The sequence below is a fragment of the Oreochromis aureus genome, linkage group 3 (genome assembly GCF_013358895.1).
Source record: "Oreochromis aureus strain Israel breed Guangdong linkage group 3, ZZ_aureus, whole genome shotgun sequence".
Lineage (NCBI taxonomy): Eukaryota > Metazoa > Chordata > Actinopteri > Cichliformes > Cichlidae > Oreochromis > Oreochromis aureus.
Genome location: NC_052944.1, coordinates 92,763,475 through 92,783,647, shown reverse-complemented (window position 1 = coordinate 92,783,647; position 20,173 = coordinate 92,763,475). Strand labels below are relative to the sequence as shown.

At 43.5% G+C, this 20,173-nt stretch overlaps 2 protein-coding genes across 4 annotated transcripts in view; both read left to right on the top strand.

The window, feature by feature from the left end:
* The window catches only part of LOC120434683, a 257,949-nt gene that overhangs the window by 204,042 nt on the left and 33,734 nt on the right, over window positions 1-20,173 (top strand). The gene's annotated exons all lie outside the window — the stretch shown is intronic.
* Window positions 993-8,867, top strand: LOC120438473. 3 transcript variants are annotated; one of them, XM_039608874.1, is made up of 7 exons: window positions 993-1,119; window positions 3,025-3,375; window positions 4,394-4,581; window positions 4,667-4,765; window positions 7,346-7,681; window positions 8,102-8,437; window positions 8,538-8,867. In XM_039608874.1, the coding sequence occupies exons 3-7, from the start codon at window positions 4,443-4,445 to the stop codon at window positions 8,615-8,617; spliced, it is 990 nt and encodes a 329-aa protein (XP_039464808.1). In that variant the 5' UTR covers window positions 993-1,119; window positions 3,025-3,375; window positions 4,394-4,442; the 3' UTR covers window positions 8,618-8,867. The 3 variants fall into 3 exon arrangements, with proteins under 3 accessions (XP_039464808.1, XP_039464806.1, XP_039464807.1); XM_039608872.1 differs by having other exon boundaries at window positions 4,249-4,581; XM_039608873.1 differs by lacking the exon at window positions 993-1,119 and having other exon boundaries at window positions 2,870-3,375; window positions 3,851-4,581.

Genomic DNA, 20,173 nt, shown 5'->3' with positions numbered 1-20,173 from the left:
GAGACATTCTCGCAAAAAATCACGGTTTTAGTAACGCAGTAATGCAGTGTGCTTATGGGAAAGTAACAGTAATCTAATTACCCTTTTTGCAATAGTAATCCCTTACATTACTCGTTACTTGAAAAAAGTAATCGGATTACAGTAACGCGTTACTTGTAACTCCCCATCTCTGCTGATAGGGCAACAGTCTGGGAGAGAGTGGAGGTCCTGCCAGTCTTTAACTTCTACTGAGTGAATGAGCTGATGACAAACAGCCAGAGCACAGGGAAACTGGAGATCATGCCACCCACCTGAGAGGAAAGAGAGAGGGAAGGAGACACAGAGAGGAAGCAGAGGAAGGAAAGAAGGAAAACAAACCCTGACCTGCCAGGACCATCATGAGTTTCTGTCTGGTCTGAAAAGGTGGTGCAAAATGTCCCATCAGTGTTGTTTCAAACAGTCCAGCTTAAATTACAAAACTTAAAACTAATCTTAGATTAACGTCTTGAAGCATTCTCAATCATCCAGGAAAGTGAATCTCCAAAAGTTGATTCTGTTCATCTGGACGTAGCGTTTTGTTTCAGTCATTATGCAAATGTACTGTTTATAAGATTGGGAAAACCTGCAGTCAGCTGAGACTGAAGAAGTCACTTGGATGAGTGACGAAACATTTCTCCCACAAAACGCTACGTCCAGATGAACAGAATCAACTTTTGGAGATAATCTTAGATTAAACTTTAAAATAATTCTGACATATTATTTATTAAACACAGTCAACTCTGTGTTACTGATGAGCCCCACACTTATATAGATAATATATCCCAAATACAAAGACAAGCTGAAGCTTTAGGTTATTAAACTTACACTTTTTTAAGGTTGAGGTTTTTTAAGGTTCTATGTTCAAATGATGTTTAATACATGTCAGTCTGCTGATGAGCCTTGTGTCTGCTTGTCACACTGGACAGTTTCATGTCACATGACTGACTTCCTCTTAAAAACAAAAGTGACACTTTCCTTGTGTTCTTACAGCTGGAGAGTGTTTGTTTCTTTGTTCAGTCAGCAGCACATTTAAAGGACTTTGTGTTTGTTTGAGGTTTTTACAGATGAAGACGTTGCTGATGATCCTGCTCCTCATAAATGGTAAGAAACTGAATTCAGATCAATCTGCACTCACACCACAGTTTAAGGCAGATAATCTCACTGTGTGGTGTTTATTTGATTATTTAGATTAATGCACTGTACAAAATACAAATGTAATGATGTGTGTTGTGTGAGAGTTGGGATAGTAAGAGCTACTTTACATTTACAGAGTAAAGCTTCATGTTTGGTACCTTAGTTTAGGTCACATGTACACTTTGTTATATTTGAATTTAACTGTACTTGAGATTAATTACATATTCTTGAATTTAAGGAAATGTTTTCTTTAAAACTCATATGCTTGTAAATACAACAATGGGTTTTGTTGGGTTTTTGGACAGACGTTGTTTTAGTTCAACGTTAAAGTATTGCACTTTCTAAAATGGAAACCAGTTAATTCTGAAAGACCTGCGTTTCTTTTCTTTTTATTTATTTTATTATTTAGACAAAAGCATTTTGTGAAGAGTGCTCTACAATCCGGTGCCCACTGGTATCAAACCAGGACTCACTCTGTATGCAGTTCCTTGCATTAGCAGCCTGAGAACTACTTTTGACCTTTTCATAAAAAAGGACGTCTTTTAGCTGCTGTAGACAACCCTGCACAGTAGGCGAAGGTGTGAGGATTGAATGGTTAAAGATGAAGTGGAGGTGGCAGTGGAAATGGAGGAAGTGGAAATGAGAGAGGGTGGTGGAGAATGACCAACCTAAAATCCTGTGGGACTTCCAGATACAGATGGACAAAATGATGGTGGCTAACCAACTCGACATAGTGGTGGTAGACAAACAGAAGAAGACGGCCATAGTGATCGATGTAGCAGTTCCAAATGACAGCAAAATCAGGAAGAAGGAACATGAGAAGCTTTAGAAATACCAAGGGCTCAGAGAAAAGCTCGGGAAGATGTGGAGGGTGAAGGTAAAAGTGGTCCCAGTGGTAATCGGAGCACTACGTGCGGTGACTCCCAAACTAGGTCCTAGCAGTCCTGGGAACAGCTTAGATACTGGAATACTCTTGTAGAGGACCCGAGCTTGAAGGATAGACTGCCGCAGCGGTGAGAGGGGAATTTTTTGAATATATATAATTATTGCCCCTCTGTTGGTCTTCCTTGGTCTCTTGTGTTTCTTGCGGCCTCTGGATGTCTGGAGCCTGGATCTCCTCCATACCTGCTTCATGCCCTGGAGGACGGGGCTGTGGCCCCCCACACCCTCTAGCAGATCATTACATGAAGGAACCTTTTAAATACAAGCGCGTTCATGCTCACAGGTGTACACACGGGTGCTCACACACAAACTACACCCTTTTTGGCTCCTACCTCAAAGCACACTGTGCGCTGTTGATCTTACGTGCTGCACAATAATGTTTAATATTTAGTATTTACTGTTATATTCACATAGATCATCGCAATGATGTTGTTTATTATATTGCTCTTTTTCTTTGCTTGTTTTCTCTTTTTTCTTTCTCAACAGGTGACCCAGGTGAATGATATATGTATTTTTTGTCTGTTTGTTTTGTTGATTTTTGGTTTTTTCCCTTTATCTCTCTTCCCCACTCTTTTTCTTTCCCTCTTTCTTTCTCCTTTTTTTTTCCCCAGTCAAGTCTGTCCCGTGTTTAGCAAATGAAAATAAAATAAACAATAAAAGGTGAATCAAATAAACCAGTACGGCAAGGCTGGGATGGTCCATTTGGTAAAGTAAATCTGTTGGGCATCTTTCTTTGCCTTTAGACAATAATTCTGATGGCAAAAGAGCCAAACGGGACAGGCAAAAAAAAAAAGAATATATATAATTATTTATTTGTTAAGGATACAAAATGGAATGCAGATTACAGAAATCACTTAAATTAACTTACAGGTTTTGCTCTTCTTTGAATTCATCTTTACCATCTTTTCATTTTTGTGTAACTCCTCATAGTTTCCACTTTGGCTTTGGTTTTGGTGGTGGAGGTGAACGAGGGAGAAAGGTCTGTCCCATTGCCCTGCCAGTACTCAGGTGTTATGCCTGAGATTAATCCCACAGTGATCTGGAATCGCAATGATTTTGACCCAAAATCTGTCCACATACGACGAGAAGGAGGAGATGATCTCAGAGGACAAAACCAGCGCTACAGTGGGCGCACATCGATGAGGCCTGATGCTCTGGATACTTTAGACTTCACCCTCACTCTAAGGAAACCAGAACTGACTGACAGTGGCAACTACACCTGCTCCATCAGTGATGGGAGAAGAGAACGGAGACTGAGAGATGTACAGCTGCAGGTCAAAGGTTAGCAACAATCTACATAGCCTCTGTAAATATGGGTGAAAGATCAGTACTGTAGACAGGTCAGATGTTAGACTGATGGATGTATTGAATATTGATATGATAATGATATGTTGGAAAACCAAACACTAACAGTTTCTTGACTTGACAAAACAAACAAAAACCCAAAATGTGGATGATTAGACTCAAACATTTTACATCCTGTATGTACAGTAAACATGAAGCTCACTGTACCTAAAAGGTTCTCACATGAAGCAACACCATAAACACTTAAATGCTGAGTAGAAATCTTGTGAGCACCACAGTAAGTCACTTGCATAAATATGAGCTTCCTTCAAAGGTTTCACCTTTTTGGGAAACAAATTAAGTCAAATTTAATTTATGCAGCTCTAAAACACAAAAACAATCACAAAATATTCAAAAAGAGATAAGATACAAACTGCATGGTTGAGATTTATATGAACGTCTTTTTTAACAGGCTTGATCCTGTCCATCATCTGTCCAGACCAGCTTTTGGTTTGTAATTAACTGCATGCTAAAAGGGCAGTTCCTACTGTACATCACTATCATCACCTAATGAAACAGTAATGGTACAAGGGGACTAACTGACTAACTAGCCAAATTAATTTTTTTCTGCTATGCATCACAAGACTCATAATTATATGCACAATCCATTTCATGTTAAATTTTACTTTATGTATGTTATCCATAAAGCAAGTGAAGCTGCACTGAAGTTGTCAGTTTTGTGCTAAAGATAAATTACAATATCCACCAATTGCCCCTGAGCAAACACAGATCCCAGAGTATATCACCACTTTCATTTTTACTGCTACTGCTTCTACAGCATTATGATTTGGTTGTTTATTGTCCTCTCAGACCACTAGATAGAGGTGAATGTGGAGAAGGACTCAGACTCTGTCATACTGCCTTGCAAAACAAAACCTGACCTGCCTGAGGACACCACAGTGGAGTGGACTCACTCTGATACTGAACTCATGATAGTCCATGTATATTCAAACAGAAGTGACCAACTTAAAAAACAGGATGGACTTTACAGAGACCGAACAAAGATGAATGAAGACCTGCTGAGAACTGGAGACCTCAGTCTGACCCTGAAATACCCCACAGAGAGAGACAGTGGAGGATACATCTGCACCATCTACAGAGACAAAGACATCCTGAGACAGAAAGTAGTGCTGCAGGTCAAAGGTCAGTATTGTAGATGCAAATCAGAGGTTAATGCTATAGATTTAGTTCAGGATTCATGATTTTTTTGAAAATGCTGTCTCTACAGAACCATTTCCATCCTGGGCCAAAGCGCTCCTCATTCTCCTTGTTCTGGTTCTGGTTCTTGGGGGTGTTTTATTTCTTTTCCGACACATTTTCAGAAAAGGTGAGCATCTTCTATTGAAACTGAAGTAATAAAGAGTACAGACAGCTGATAGAGCTGTAGAGAAACTTCCACTTTTGTTCCAGAAATCAGAAACCCCCTTGAGACTTAGTCACTGATCAGTGAAAAAGCTCCACAACATGACTTTATGACTTTATTAAAGAGTGTATGTGCTTAACTCGATTGATCTGATCTCGTCCAACCACTGAGAACCTTTATACAAATTATTGACATGAGGTTTACAAGAGTTACAGTATACAATGTCGTATAAAGCAGCAAACTATTTCTCCAGGCTAAATGATGATCCTCTAAATTTGTGACACACCATTTCCTCTCCAGCTTACGAGTTATCTGCTTTAGGCTACGTGTTTGAGAATTATACCACGGAGTCAGGTACTTCGGATTTGAGGCCTTAGTTTTCACAGGAGCTACAGTATCCAGAGTCGTACGTAGTGAGGAGGTAAAATTATTAACAAGATAATCGACCTCTGTTGGAGTAGCGTTCAGATAGCTGCTCTGCTCTATGTTGGTACAGGGCATTGAAGATGATAACAGTGGGTGGATTATATTCTTAAACTTAGTTACAGCACTTTCAGAAAGACATCTACTGTGATAAAGTCTACTCTCCGCTGCTGTGTAATCAATTATTGTAAATGTAAATGTTATCAGGAAATGATCAGACAGCAGAGGGTTTTCAGGAAACACTGTTAATGTTCAGTTTCTATGCCATACGTTAAAACAAGATCTAGAGTGTGATTAAAGTGGTGGGTGGGTTCTTTTACATTTTGAGAGAAGCCAATTGAGTCTAATAACAGATTAAATGCGATGTTGAGGCTGTCATTTTTAGCATCTACATGGATGTTAAAATCACCCACAATAATTATTTTATCTGAGCTGAGCACTAAATCAGATAAAAAGTCTGAGAAATCAGAGAGAAACTCTGTGTAAGGCCCAGGTGGACGATAGATGATAACAAGTAAGACTGGTTTCTGAGTTTTACAGCTGGGGTGGACGAGGCTAAGCATCAGGCTTTCAAATGAATTAAAAGTCTGTCTTGGTGTTCTTCAGTCTCAGCTGACTGCAGGTTTCCCCAACCTTATAAACAGTACATTTGCACAATGAATGGCTGTGAGGTCAGTTCCTTGACCATTAATATTAAAATTGTCATGAACATTCACCAACAACCACTAATCAAACATTGATCAAGACAAACAAAACAATCCCATAAAGCCAACAAAGAGCTTCAGTTCACCAAAAAGTTTCAGAGGCCTGACCTCAATTCCACCAGTGGGGACAAAACAGTTTGGGCAACTATGACAACTATGGCAAAACAGTTCAGTGCTGGGCCAAGTGTCCTGTTTTTTGAAAATCAAAATACGGTCATCCTAATCTTCAGGGTCTCCAAAGCCAAAACAACAGACAAAAACCCTAGTTTTCCTTAAAAAAAGAAGAGGCTGAATTATAGAGTAAAATGAAAAGAAAAGTACAATTCCTCTGTGGCTGGCCACAAAACTTGACATTGCTCAGCTGTGGCAATCAGGTGCGGTAACCTGGAACACAGATTAAGGGAGAGAGCAGCTCTCTTCCACGAAGTGGCTAAAAGTTCAGTAAACAACCAGTATTTTGGATTAACTGAAGGCTTTTCAGAGAGTTTTTAGGACATCCTGATAATACAGTAGTCCAGCCTTGGAGTAATAAATGCATAAACTAGTTTTTCAGCATCATTCTGAGACAGGATATTTCTAGTTTATAGATACTGTACAAATGGAAGGAACAGTCTTGCATATTTGTTTAATATGTCCATTAAAGGAAATATCCTAGTTAAAAACACCAAGGTTCATCCTGATGTGTTCTTATTCTGGGGCAAGGTAATAAAGTTACTGTCATCACTAACAAATACCAGTCTTCCTGTTAACCCACTACTACATCTTCTGCTTGAGGTTGCTTAGGAATGTGCAACAGGGAGTTAATACATGCAGTTCTCTTTTTGTTTTAAATCACTGACCTATTGTACCTTTCTCCTTGTTCATTATGTTAACCTGTAGTGTCATTGGAAGGTTATGGTTATGCTGCAAAGGTGATATGTGTTGGTAGGGAGGGCGGGGTGAGGAGGGGGAGAAAAGGGATTTAGGGTTTGGGTTTGGGGTAATGTTCTCGGGAAACCCAATATATTGTATGTTTCTGGTGTGCTGTATAAGACAGTTTCCCTTTGTCCTTAAAGCAAATAAATATTGCATTATAAAAAAAACCCACCAAGGTTCCTCACAGTGTTACTGAAGGCCAAGGTAACGCCATCCAGAGTAAGAATCTGGTTAGATACCATATTTCTAAGATTTTTAGGGCCGAATACAATAACCTCAGTTTTATCTGAATTTAGAAGCAGAAAGTCATTTAGTCATCTTATGTTTTTAAGTCATTCTTTTAATTCAACTAATTAATGGTATCATCTGGCTCATTGATGGGTAAAGTTGGGTGTCGTCTCCATAGCAGTTAAAATGTATGCTATGCCTTCTAATGCAATAAAGCAAATGTGCTCATTGCTGCTGCTACCTCTGTCTTTACAGCTCATATTGTCCTTTGTAGTCTTCTTCGTTCTCCAGGTTGAGGTGGAGTCAGGGGCTGAGTCTGTCCTGCTGCCCTGCAAAACCACATTTGATTTACCTGAAGATGTTAAAGTGGAATGGACAGATAGAGACAACAGGACGATTCATGTGTATCATAGTGGCTCTGACCAGCCTGATGAACAGGACTGGCTTTTCAAAGACCGAACAAGGATGAATGAAGACACGCTGAAAACTGGAGACCTCAGTTTGACTGTGAACTACCCCATACAGTGGAACAGAGACATCTGCACCTGCACCGTCTACAGCAGCGAGGGAAGCATCCTGATGAAGAAGCGAGTGGAGCTGAAAGTCAGAGGTCAGTGACCTGTAACAGGTCATTTTGTATTTCAAGGAACATATTTGAATTGCACTTCTTCTACATCATAATAGAAACTAATGATTCACACATGTGGCCCTGGGTATTGAACTGGACCACAAACTGTGATTCACCTCACTGTTGATTCTCAGCAAAATATTAGCAAGTGCAGCAGTTTCAAGAGAAGAAGAAATTACTGTTAAGCAGCATATTAAACAGCCCCCACCGAAAGAACAAGCAAACAAAAATGAAACAAAACAGTGCAATCAGACTCTGATCATCTCTAAACGTTTGAAAAGCTGCTTTTATTTCCTAGATTTCTGTCACCTGTTGTGATTTCATCTGGTTCCTTCCTCTAGTTTGTCTGCAACTATGTGTGTTGCAGCAGGAGTAGTTTTTCAATGTTTTTTGTCCTCTCAGATTGTCAGGTGGAGGTGGAGGAAGGGGTGGATTCTGTCCAGCTACCCTTCGAAACCACTGGTGATCTACCTGGTGACACTAAAGTGGAGTGGAGACGCACTGAACCCAAAACACTTATGACTGTCCATATTTATCAGAATGGATCTGACCAGCCTGAAGAACAGAACCAGGATTACAGAGACCGAACAAAGATGAATGAAGACCTGCTGAAAACTGGAGACCTCAGTCTGACCCTGAAACACCCCACAGATGGAGACAGTGGGAGATACAGATGTGGAGCTTACAGACGGGAGAGCAACATGTGGAGGGAGAAAACAGTGCTACTTAGGGTCAAAGGTTTGACTGACTGATTGATTGACTGATTGATTGATTGACTGATTGATTGATTGATTGACTGATTGACTGAGTCTGACCGTGTCTTGTGTCTCTTCTGCAGGAGAGTTCAAATCGGGAATCAAAGAGGGGAGATCCAGCTCAGCTGATGCAACTCATCTGATAGCTGATCAATCAGTTTGATGCATGACTGATTTGATCAATAATCTAACAATAAGTGATGAAGCGAGGAGGACATACTGAATGTTATTTATGTCAAAACCAAGACTAAAAGTGCTAGATGAAAAAGTTACTTTAACAATGAAAGAGATTGTGATGTACACAGATAAAGCAGTTTGGTGTGTTCTCCTTTTCTGTGCTTTGATTGGCTGTTTGTGTCTGTGTTGTCACTTGTCCTGACAACATCCCACTGGACAAACAACATCTGCAGCTGGCACTATCTCTAATACACACACACACACACACACACACACACACACACACACACACACACACACACACACACTAATATTTGGTTAAGTGCTCTTAGAAAGTTGAATCTTGACAAGACAATTTTGGTAGTTTTTATTAAAAAAAATTACTCAGGGTCTCGTCAACCTGAGACTGTCTAATTAAGACACTTCTTATACTAGTATGAAGTTTAGAAATATATACAATGCGATTACACTAATGGTAATATTCCTGAAAATATAGAATAAAAAAAAGAAGTGCAGCATTATAAATTGAACAATTAAGTGAAAATAATCATAGTTATGTGATGTGCTTAATGAGAGAAGTAAACTCATATCACGAAAAGAAGTGCAATCAAATCTTTCTGTACAAGCAACATTGTGTAAAGCAAAACAGTGAAAAAGAGGACATAAGCATAGCACCACTCGAGTTGTGTGTTGAATGATTTCAACAGCAGTGGAGAGAGGGGAGAGAAGAGTTCGTAAGAGAGGATAAAAGATGATGCTTTAGTTATAAAGAGCTGTTTGTTCTGTAGACCTGACTGTGAGCAGATGGATCATCAGGGAAAAAAAGGTTCACAGTTGTATTTTAAAATGACGAATACTGTACCGCAGGATTAACCATGGCCAAACAATTGCAATCTAACAATTGAATATGCAAGTCAGAGTTTTCTCAGCTTATCGTGCCATGTTGGATTGAACCCTTGAGGAAGTTTGGGGACTTTGCACTGAGTCACTGCTTTCATATTTGACATCCTAACATGCATCAGCTCGATTGCAGTGAAAATAGTGAAACTGAACTTAAGAAATGTACTGAAACAGTGTTTGTTTGCCACAGACACAGACTTCAATCCAAGACTTCAAACGGACAATGTGAAATTTAAGATTTTTTAGTTTTTTTTTAGATCAGGGCTCCATGGTCTTAATACATGTCGACTTTAATACACCACTGCTCACAGGATGTGGAGTTTAAGACTGTTTCATGCAGGTCCATATATTTTACCCAGGACTTTACTATTTTTATGATAACTGCTGTGCACACTGTGTATGTTAATACTAACCCAATTCTTGGTTAGTAACATAACACCATTAGCAGTCAGCAGAGTATGCATCTTAAGCCCATGAGACCACGGCCTGAAGGTGCCTCTCATTCTTCTGAAAAACAGTCAGGCAGAAAAGTTGTCTGTACTTTCTCTGGTTTTCTTTTGGAGATAGGAAATCTGTATTTTTATACTTAAGATAATTGTGTTTGCTACTTTGTCCACTTTAATCATGATGGCAGTAATGGCCAAATAAAACCATTTTGTTTAGACTATTTTCTGCTTTTACATGGGTGCTCTGTTCATGTGTCACCAAGTCTAATGTGTAACAAGGCAGGTAATTGGTATGAATTCAATTCATCTCTCCATCACGTGCTTCAGCATGAGGTCATGAACTGATATCTGAACGTTCTCCTTCAGGATGTATTTTGTAGACAGCAGAGTTCATGGTCCATTTGCCACAGCAAGTCTTTCAGGTTCAGCTTTTTTTTTTCAGCTTTTGTCTTGTCAGCCCAAATAGTATTTTCCCAAAAGTCTTGGGGGATCATCAAGAAGTTTTCTGGCAAAACAGAGACAAGCTTTTGTGTTTTCTTTTTGCTCAGCAGGAGTTTTCGTCTTGGATCTTGGTGCAGAAATGGCCTGGATGCCAATCTCTTTCTTATCGTGGAGTCATGAACTTTTAAGACTAGATAGCAGTTTTTATAGAATAAAACTTGAGAAACAGTTTGTCAACAGAAAAAGGGGAATAGTAATGTGATTAAAAATCTAGATTAATTATTCTTAATGCTAATCAGGGAAACAGACACTTTTAAGAAACATTATATCTTTTACTGTTTACAAACAGAAGTCAGACGGATCTTTCAGGAGTGGCGAAGCAATTTTCTGGAGAACTGTTTGTTTGGTAGGCAGTAACATCATAACTGCTCATCTCTGACCTAGAACCTTGAATGTTATTGCCGCAAGCATGCACCAATGCAGGCTGTTGAACAGAACAACTAGATAATCTCATATGATACGTTTTTAATGTAGCTCCTTTTATTTCACAATTTTCTGTAAACCAGTTTGTAACCCACACTTGCTGTTAATTCTTGAACTGAAAGACAAAGTACATATGTGAAGGCTCCAAGTGTAGCAGGACCCAAAATACTGAACTTTGAAAACTGGATGTAAAAATCAAAAGTAGCTTTATTGCTGATATCTTACAAAGTGAAGATAACATTAGTTAGAAACAGGTAATTTAGCAGAAGTTATTTCGCAGGAGACACACAAGCTAGAACACAAAGTTTGAGGAAGATAGCAAATAGCAGAAACAAGCTGAAGGTATAAATACAGAGGAGGAAACAACTAGACTGTTAAGCCCCAAAGGGCTTCCTGAGCTTCCAGCTCGGAAATGACATGGCCAAAATGAATGGAGTATTTCTCTGCAATTACAAACTATGTTTAAACAATCTTGTTATCAAAATAAACCTAACAATCTCATCAGAGGTGTGAATGGTGCAGCAGATATTACTGTGTCAAAGTTACTAAGCCTGAAACACAGAAAAAGTAAGTCAGTTTTTTCCTCTCCTAATTATTATTATTTTATTTTATTTTAGCATATAACCATTTTAAAAATATGCTTTAAATCACATTTTAATCCAGAAATCCGGTAATCAACATATGAACAAAATCTGTGCAAAGATGTATGCTTCTAATGTGAACGAGTGAAAAATTACTGCAGTTTTAATAAATAAATATTGAGGCGTTGTGCAGTTTGTCCTAATTTTGGCAAACGTTGGACACCATATATGAGTTGAATATTTTAGGTATTAAACAACAGAAATTATTTAATTTAATTAACATTCCTAAAAATGCTGAATAAATATTTTTGAAGACTTAACCACACATTCACATACACATGGAGTGTTTAAATGGCCTCTGGCACTTTTAACTCTTGCTGTGTCCAAATTCAGAAGTAGCATGCTTCGAAGGACATATTTGTAGGCAATGATGTCACAGCGACGCAACGAAGGGTGTCCAAATTCGAAGAGTCCTCCAAATGTGGCAACAAATGCGTCCTTCATTTCCCCGAATTTGAAGGATGGGTCGGTGTATCCTTCGTGTCCTACCATATGCCAGGATTCATTGCGGGCCATACAGGGGATTTTTTCTGATAACAATGGCGGTCGAAGCGGGAGTTAATGCGGGAGAGGAAAACACTTTCAAATGTAAGTATATGAAAACCTGGTGGAACAAAAGTTACATTTTTATAAGCAGTTGTATTGTTAAGCTTTGGGCATCTGCATAGACATGTTGTTTTTTGTTTTTTTTTATTAAAATAATCATAAACTAGCTTGTATGGTGGGTCCGCAGTTTTTCATCTATTGCCGCTTACATACAGCTAATTTAGTTTTAACCTTTTTGTGATATGTTGTAGGGTACAAAGACCAAACGGCTCAATTTATTAAAACGAGGAGATAACGATCATGTCACAGCTGCGCAGCAGTCGTGTGGTGAATTGAGAAAAGGATCCAAAATGCAGGCACTGGCTGGGGTGCGAGTGAATGTTTATTTACAGAGGTGATAAGGTGACAAAAACAGGAGGAGCAGAGCGGGGAGTAAACAAACCTAAACTGGGGAAAACTAAAGAACTCAACTTAAACCAAACACGCACAGGAGGAGGAACAAAAAGCACAAAGAAGGATGGCGGAGAGACGCAGACTGAACACCGGGTGACACAGAATTCTGCAGACGGACATGGAGTAAAACAGACGACGCGACAGAGAGCACAGGAAAACACAGGGCTTAAATACACAGGGGAGTAATCAGGGAATGGGCAACAGGAGGGAGACACAGCTGGGAGAAATTAGGCTAACGAGACAGAGGAGAGGTAAAACTGAACACACTGACATGAGACATGAACTTTCAGAATAAAACAGGAAACACACAGACACAGAGAACCCGACAGGACACTGAACTTGACAGGCAGACTCATGAGCAGAAACAGTGACACCATGGACAGACAGAGGGAACACAGGCAGGCATGAAACAAAAACACTAACACATAGCAAACCTAAACAAAAGGCAAAACAGAATAAACGAGAACAAAGAATAATATAAAGAAACACAAAACACTGAGTCATCAGACTCAGGACCATGACAGATCACCTATTCACTGGGGTAAAGAATTCGGCGACTGTGGCATGCAGGTACAAGAATAAATCAATGTACACATCATATTCATATTAGTATGTTTTTTTTAACCCTCATGCTGTACAGAACCTGAGATATTCCTCTGGTGTTCTGCTGTGAAAACTTTTGGATTTAGGGATTAACATAGTTGCCATGGTTTCCTCTCTTCTCTTATTTGTTGTGTGTGATCAGGACAATTCTGGAGAAGATGGGCCTGCAGGGGAAAGTCACCCCCTTGCAGGCCAGAAGAAATGGGATAACTAAAAAAAAATACAAAGTATGTATGTGTAAGAGCCAAAGTTGATGTTTATGTTTTGTCTACTTGTTATGGTGGCACAGGTGCAAAGCTTTACCTGCATCTCAGGTGATTGTATGGGGGTGTGGTCGCAGTTTATTTACCTGATCCCGGTGTTCGCAGCAGGTGTGTTGGGTGAGTGGTTTGTGGGCAAACTTTTCTGTTGACTGTCATTTTTGACACGTCAGTTAATGCATGTGCTATTTGTAAAGTGATTGAAAGCGCAAAAGTTTGTTTTTGTTTTGTTCTTAAAATAAATACGCAAAGTACAAGTATGACTCATTATGGATTATTGGAGGAGCGTCACAGGAACACAACCAACTCAGCCAGCCGTGGCTTTATTTATGGATGGAAGTCACAAAAGTATGTGTGTTATCAAGAAGATAATTCTTAAGAACACAAGTTAATAAATGTACAATTACTAAGAGTTGTGTTGTTTTTATTTGTCTAATGACATTTTTGATTTCCTCTGCCTTTAGGATTGCAAGTATCCAGACTCAGGAGAGGGAGTCAGTGGGAAGCCCACTGCTGCTACTTGGCCCTGGTTTGCCCTCATGGATGAGGTGATAGGACAGATGCCTTCCATTAGGCCTCCTGTCCTAATTTCCTCTCTCCCTGAGGACACTCCAGGGCCAAGCGCAGCAGTGGGTGACCAAAACGAAAGCAGTGAGGAAGAGTCAGCCACACAATGGCTGACTCACAATGAGAAATGTATTTATTTGAATATATTTGTGACATTGTTATATGTGTTGTGTCAGTCCAAAAGTTTCATGTTATGAATGATTGATGATGATGATTTTTAACATGTATGAACACTAATGTTTAACATGAATTTTTATGAACACTAACTTTGAACAATTTTACAAGGATATTTATTTGATGACAATTAAGTAAATAACAATAACAATAAAACAAGAATATTTATAATACATCAACAAAAATCAGGCTTGGCAATAAAGCGCCTTGAGGCAACTGTTGTTGTGATTTGGCGCTATATAAATAAAATTGAATTGAATTGAATTGAATTGAATTGAAGCGAGGTGATCACTGGACCAGACAATGGTGTAGGGGCCGCCGAAGGCGGAGCAGCTGCAGGCGACGGCATGGGAGCCGCCAGTGGCAGGCCAGCAGGTGACTGGACAGCAGGAGACTGGACTACGGACTGGACAGGAGACTGGACTGAGCTGCAGTTGGCGAGGCTAATGACTGAGCTGCAACCTGAGCAGGTAAGTGAACTGCAGACAACGGAGCAGGTAACTGAGGTAACTGAGCTAAGAATGGCGACAGTGCTGCAGCCTGACCTAATAAATTGGGGGCTTGAGCTGGGAATAGATCTGCTAATTTACCAAGGGATTGAGCTAGGGCCTGAAAAGCTGTATGAGAATGTGGATAAGGTGGTGGGATGGGCAGGTGGACATGCTAGCTCTTCCAAGCCTCCAGAGTGTAACAACCCTTTTGGGTTATAGCACCACTAGGGGGGGTTGCCCTACTATTGTAGTAGTTGTGGGAGTCTCCTAGGGGGTGTGTGTTGTTAGCGGCAGCCATTCTATGCTGCTCATGTTCTTTTCTCTCAAAAGAAACCATACTATTGTGACCAGCTGGCGCCGGCGATACCAGCCTCCGCGCATGTATGCACGGACGAGTACAGCCGTGGAGACCTGGCTTATGAGGTGTAATGTTGCCACACCAAATAAAGGTCTGTTATTGGATTTAACCGACTGGCTTCGGGTTATTCGGCTAACCCCCACACCACACGCTCGCTGGACCTGCTAGCCGCTCCTTCCTCGCCAGACTGCTGTTACAAAGTGGCGCCCGAACATTGTTCTCTGGATCTTCATCGTCATCCGGACCGACAGACGGTGGGCTCGGATATTTTTCCCGTGTTTTTCAACGATCGACACCTCGGCTGAGGTGGCGTGTTTTTTTTTCTCTTCGTCTGGCTGTATTGGCCGGGCCGATTGGACCCAGTGAAGGAGCCGACTCTCCGCGATTTCAACGGTATTTGCAGGCACGGAAGAGCGCCGACCCATCGCTTGACACGCTCGCCTGCCGAGGGAGAGTGCTCCGTGAGTAACTGTACGGTCCGTCGGACCGCTAACTTAGTGCTATTGGACCGTTACGACATCGGCGGTGCTAAAGCTAAGGCTAACGCTACAGTGACTTTGACTCAGTGTTCATTCAGAGGGACGTGTTGTTTTGTGTGAAGCATTGAAGCATCGGAGTGAGCACGGACGCTCTCTAACTGACTGATATTGGCGCTTAGGTACTGTGTGTGAACGCTCTTTTCACTTCGCCATAACTTTTGTGGGAGAGAGTTGTTTCGGCCATACTTTTGAAATGGCGTCCCACCCAGACACAGGGAGCGAGGGAGACGGCTACAACTCGGATGCTGAAGCTCCCAGCCTGACAAAGTACATCATCCCTCGCTCTACCCCTCATGACCTCAACCTTAAGGTGGAAAGCTTGCAAGAAGAGGTGGAGAAACTGCGAGTCTGCTTGCACGATTCGCTGGAGCTACAAAAGAACCTTCTGAAGCACTTGGATGGTGGCGCGAGGGGAACCGGGGAGCAAGCATCTCCTCAGAGAACCCCAACCCAGTGGCTTTCTCCACACCGTTCACGCAGAAAGGGATTAACACGGAGCCCCCTGTGCTTCTCCAGCGTCAGTTGGCAGAACTCTGCAATACATCGAGGATGATCGCTGCAGCGCAGCACCAGGCCAAGCTGGAGCCCCCAGTGTTCGCTGGTGACGGTGGAGTGTCACCGGAGGAGTGGCTCCAATCAGTGGACAGCTACAGATCGTCACTGCGCCTAACCGACTCGCAGGTTCTGAGGGAGCTCCCTCACTTCCTCAAGGGAGAGCCCAGTAAATGGTTTAGGGCCCTCAGCTCTCACATTACTACATGGGCACATTTTTACCAACTTTTTGAATCAGTGTTTGTGTCAGCTGATAACCAAGAGCACGTTTGGCGGGGCATCCTCGATCGCGTCCAATCACCGGAGGAGCCCCCCCGACGTTTGTAGCTCACATGCTCGGTGAGTTTAATAAGCTAAGGTGCCCGCCGCCGGAGCATGAACAGATCGAGCTCATATGTAAACATTCATTGGAGAAGTATCGGGTTGCGTTGTACGGTACGCCGGTCCCGTCGGTTATGGACCTACTGCTTCGCGCGCACGAGCTCCACACAGCCTTAGGGCCAGTTGGCCGCTCAACCCCTACTTCATCCCCTAGTGTTGCAAGCATGAGAGAACCACATTGTTTTAAGTGCTCCCGCCCGGGGTTTACCACATGCACGTGCCCAAGTTGCACCTGGGCCGCCCCAAAAGACCGAGGTTCTACCAGACCCAGGGCAACCTCCCACCGACCTCTCCCAGGCCCACCGCCGGGCCTGGAACCGGCCGATACAGAGGGGCTTGATTCGCTGCCAGCAGCTCGTGCGGCCAGTCAGCAGTCGGGAAACCCCCGGGGGGGGAGGACATTTCACTGAGGCAGCCCTCCCCCCATTCGCAAAGTATGCCTCGCCCGCATGATGCCCACCACATTGTGCAAGGCGTCGTGGGGCACATGGAAGATGTAGAGTCTGGAGCACACTGGAATACTCCACTGAAAGCCAAAATTAACTTCAACTCAGTGGCAGTGAATGCTACGCTAGATACGGGGGCATCCCTGTCTGCTGTGTGGACTTTAGGGGGCTGAACCAGGTGACTCGGAAGGACTCATACCCCTTACCGCGGGTCGATGAGTCTCTCGACTTCCTAGCGAGAGGTCGATTCATTTCAACATTGGACCTGTAGAGGGGTTACTGGCAGGTGCCGGTCTCAGGGGACTCACGCCCTAAAACAGCCTTTGTTTCCCATTGTGGGCTGTTTCAGTTTCGCGTGCTCCCTTTCGGACTCTGCAACGCACCAGCCACCTTTCAGAGGCTGATGCACAACGTCCTCAGCGGCCTTGTTTAGACATGTGCTGTATATCTGGACGACATCGTGGTTGTGTCCCCTACCTTCGAACAGCATTTGGTGGACCTGCGGGAGGTCCTTGAGAGACTTAGGTCTGCGGGTCTCTCGTTGAAGCTTAAGAAATGCCAGTTCTGCCTAAAGGAGCTCACCTTCCTGGGCTACCGGGTTACCCCGGATGGCATTAAACCGGACGACGACAAAATCAAGGCTGTGATGCAGTTCAGAAGTCCGTCCTCAATGAAACAGGTGCGGCAGTTCCTCGGTCTGACAGGTTACTACCGCAGATTCGTAAAGGAATATGCTCGCCATGCAGAACCTCTGCACGCCCTGACAAGGCAGGATGTTGCCATTCAGTGGGATGACAGGTGTCAGGAGTCCATGGACTTCCTGAAACAGAGCATTGCGACAGCGCCTGTCCTGTCACTCCCCGACTTTTCCCGGCCTTTCTCCATCCATACGGATGCATGTGACCTGGGCTTGGGGGCGGCCTTAATGCAGAAGGATGCAGAGGGTAGGGAAGTAGCGGTCGCTTACACGAGTCGAGCTCTTCACAAGGCAGAGAAGCCATACTCTACGCCACAAAAAGAGTGTCTGGCTGTGATTTGGGCTTTAGAACAACGCCCAAACCCCACTGGCCGGTTGGCGCGGTGGTCCCTGCGCTTGCAGGACTTTGACTTTACCATCGTACATAAGGCTGGGGTGCACAACAGGGTGCCAGACGCTCTGTCTCGCAACCCACTACCTGCACCAGAGGGTCCTCCTATTGAAATCTTGCCGGAGCATGCTGTCATCTGGGGCATGGATCTTCGTGCCCAGCCTCCCCTTTTGTTAGAGGACCGAACACAACTAAGGCAGCTGCAGTTGGATGACCCAGGTGCAGGTCCGAAGCTCCGAGACCTGGAGTGTTCCCCCGATCTGGTTTCGGAGGTCAGTCCTCCACCATCCTTGGTGGTCAATGATGGCCTGCTCTATTACCGAGGCCTGAAACATAAGCGCAATCTTCGGCCACAGGGGAAGCTGAAGCTGTATGCTCCTATGGCTCTCCGGGGCACCTTGTGCGGTTATTATCATGACCACCCTACAGCAGGTCACCTGGGGATTGCTAAGACACTAGCGAGAATGCAGTCTAGGTTTTATTGGCCCAAGATGGCATCTGACGTTAAACGCACGTCTTGTCGTGCCCAGTTTGTCAACTCACGAAACCCAGTCAAAGAAAGCCGGCGGGCTTCATGGTCCCATTTTCGCCCCAGCGACCCTGGGAATACGCAGGGGTCGATTTTGTCGGACCACTACCTCGCACCGCTTCGGGGAACTCGTACATACTGGTCTTCGTGGACTACTTCTCCAAGTGGATCGAAGTGTGTGCGGTTCGGGATGCGACGGCTCAAGTGGCAGCCAGTAAGTTCATTAACGAAGTGTTTGCTAGGCATGGGGCCCCTAGGTACCTTATTTCGGACAGGGGCTCACCTTTTGTCAGTGAGCTGTTTGAGTCTGTTCTCTCCACTCTTGGGTCCACCCACCGCCTCACGACGGCGTATCATCCGCAAACTAATGCGACCGAAGGAGTGAACAGAACTCTCAAAACGGCCATCCGCGCATACGTGGGCGATAAGCACGCGTCGTGGGATAAGTTCATGTCCCAAATCTGTTTTGCGCTGCGCTCAGCCCCCCATGAGAGTACAGGACTCAGCCCTGCTATGATGTTGTATGGTAGGGAGCTGGAGACACCCCTTGACTTGCTTACTAAGCCGTCTGGAGAGAACAAGGAGTCATCCATGCCCTACCCGGAGACCCTTAAAGCGTCGCTTCAGGAGGCCCACGATCGTGCCAGGGAGACCCTGGCTCGCAGCCACGCTAGGCAGAAACGCTACTACGACCTGAGACGCCGGCCGATGACCTATGCAGTCGGAGACTTGGTGAAAGTCAGAGCTCATCATCAATCGGACGCTCAATCTTGTTTCACGGCCAAGCTGGCACCCTTGTTTACAGGCCCCCTCCAGGTTACTCAGACGCTTGGGGAGGTCAACTACAGATTAGCCAAGATTGACACTGGTGAAGACGCAGGAGTCTTCCACGTCGTGAACATTCAGCCGTTTTACTCCTGGGACTCCGCATCTCCTTCAGGGCACCGGATTTCGGCCCAGGAGAGCCTGAATGACACTGAAATGTGGGAGCAGCCCTCATTCCCGAGTTCAGGAGATATCAGAGCAGGCGGGCACCCCGCTGTGGGTGCCTCTGAGTCGCCACCGGCCAAGGGGGAACACTATCGTTTGAGACCCCGCCGGTGCCCCAGAATCACTGACGGTTGGACTGCTACCAGGTGGACTAACCGTTATCATACGGACAGACTCAATGTTGACTGAGGGTTGGTCTCATACATGTACGTGCTGTAATTATTCTGTTCCTAAGGGGTGATTACTTGTTCTGTTCCACTGAGCCCTCGTCATCGTGGCCCGTGAGAGCCTTTGTTTGGTTTTCTGTTGTACTGATTTGAGTGACTGGTTATGTTGTATGTTTGACGGTTTCCCTTGTCTATGACCATCTCTGGAAGATGGATTGGCAGTAATACTGCATATTCTGTATTGTTTGCTTCAAGCACTAATTTTGTTTGTTGATTGTATTGACTGTACCGATGCTGTATAACAATTCCTCCACAACCTGCTTACTACCTAAAGTAGCTTTGTAGAGTGAAAAGGGGTAGCGGGAGGAGGGTTGCCTGGGTCCGGCTGAGGACAGCCTTCTAATTGCCGGGGGGGTGATTTAACAACCCTTTTGGGTTATAGCACCACTAGGGGGGGTTGCCCTACTATTGTAGTAGTTGTGGGAGT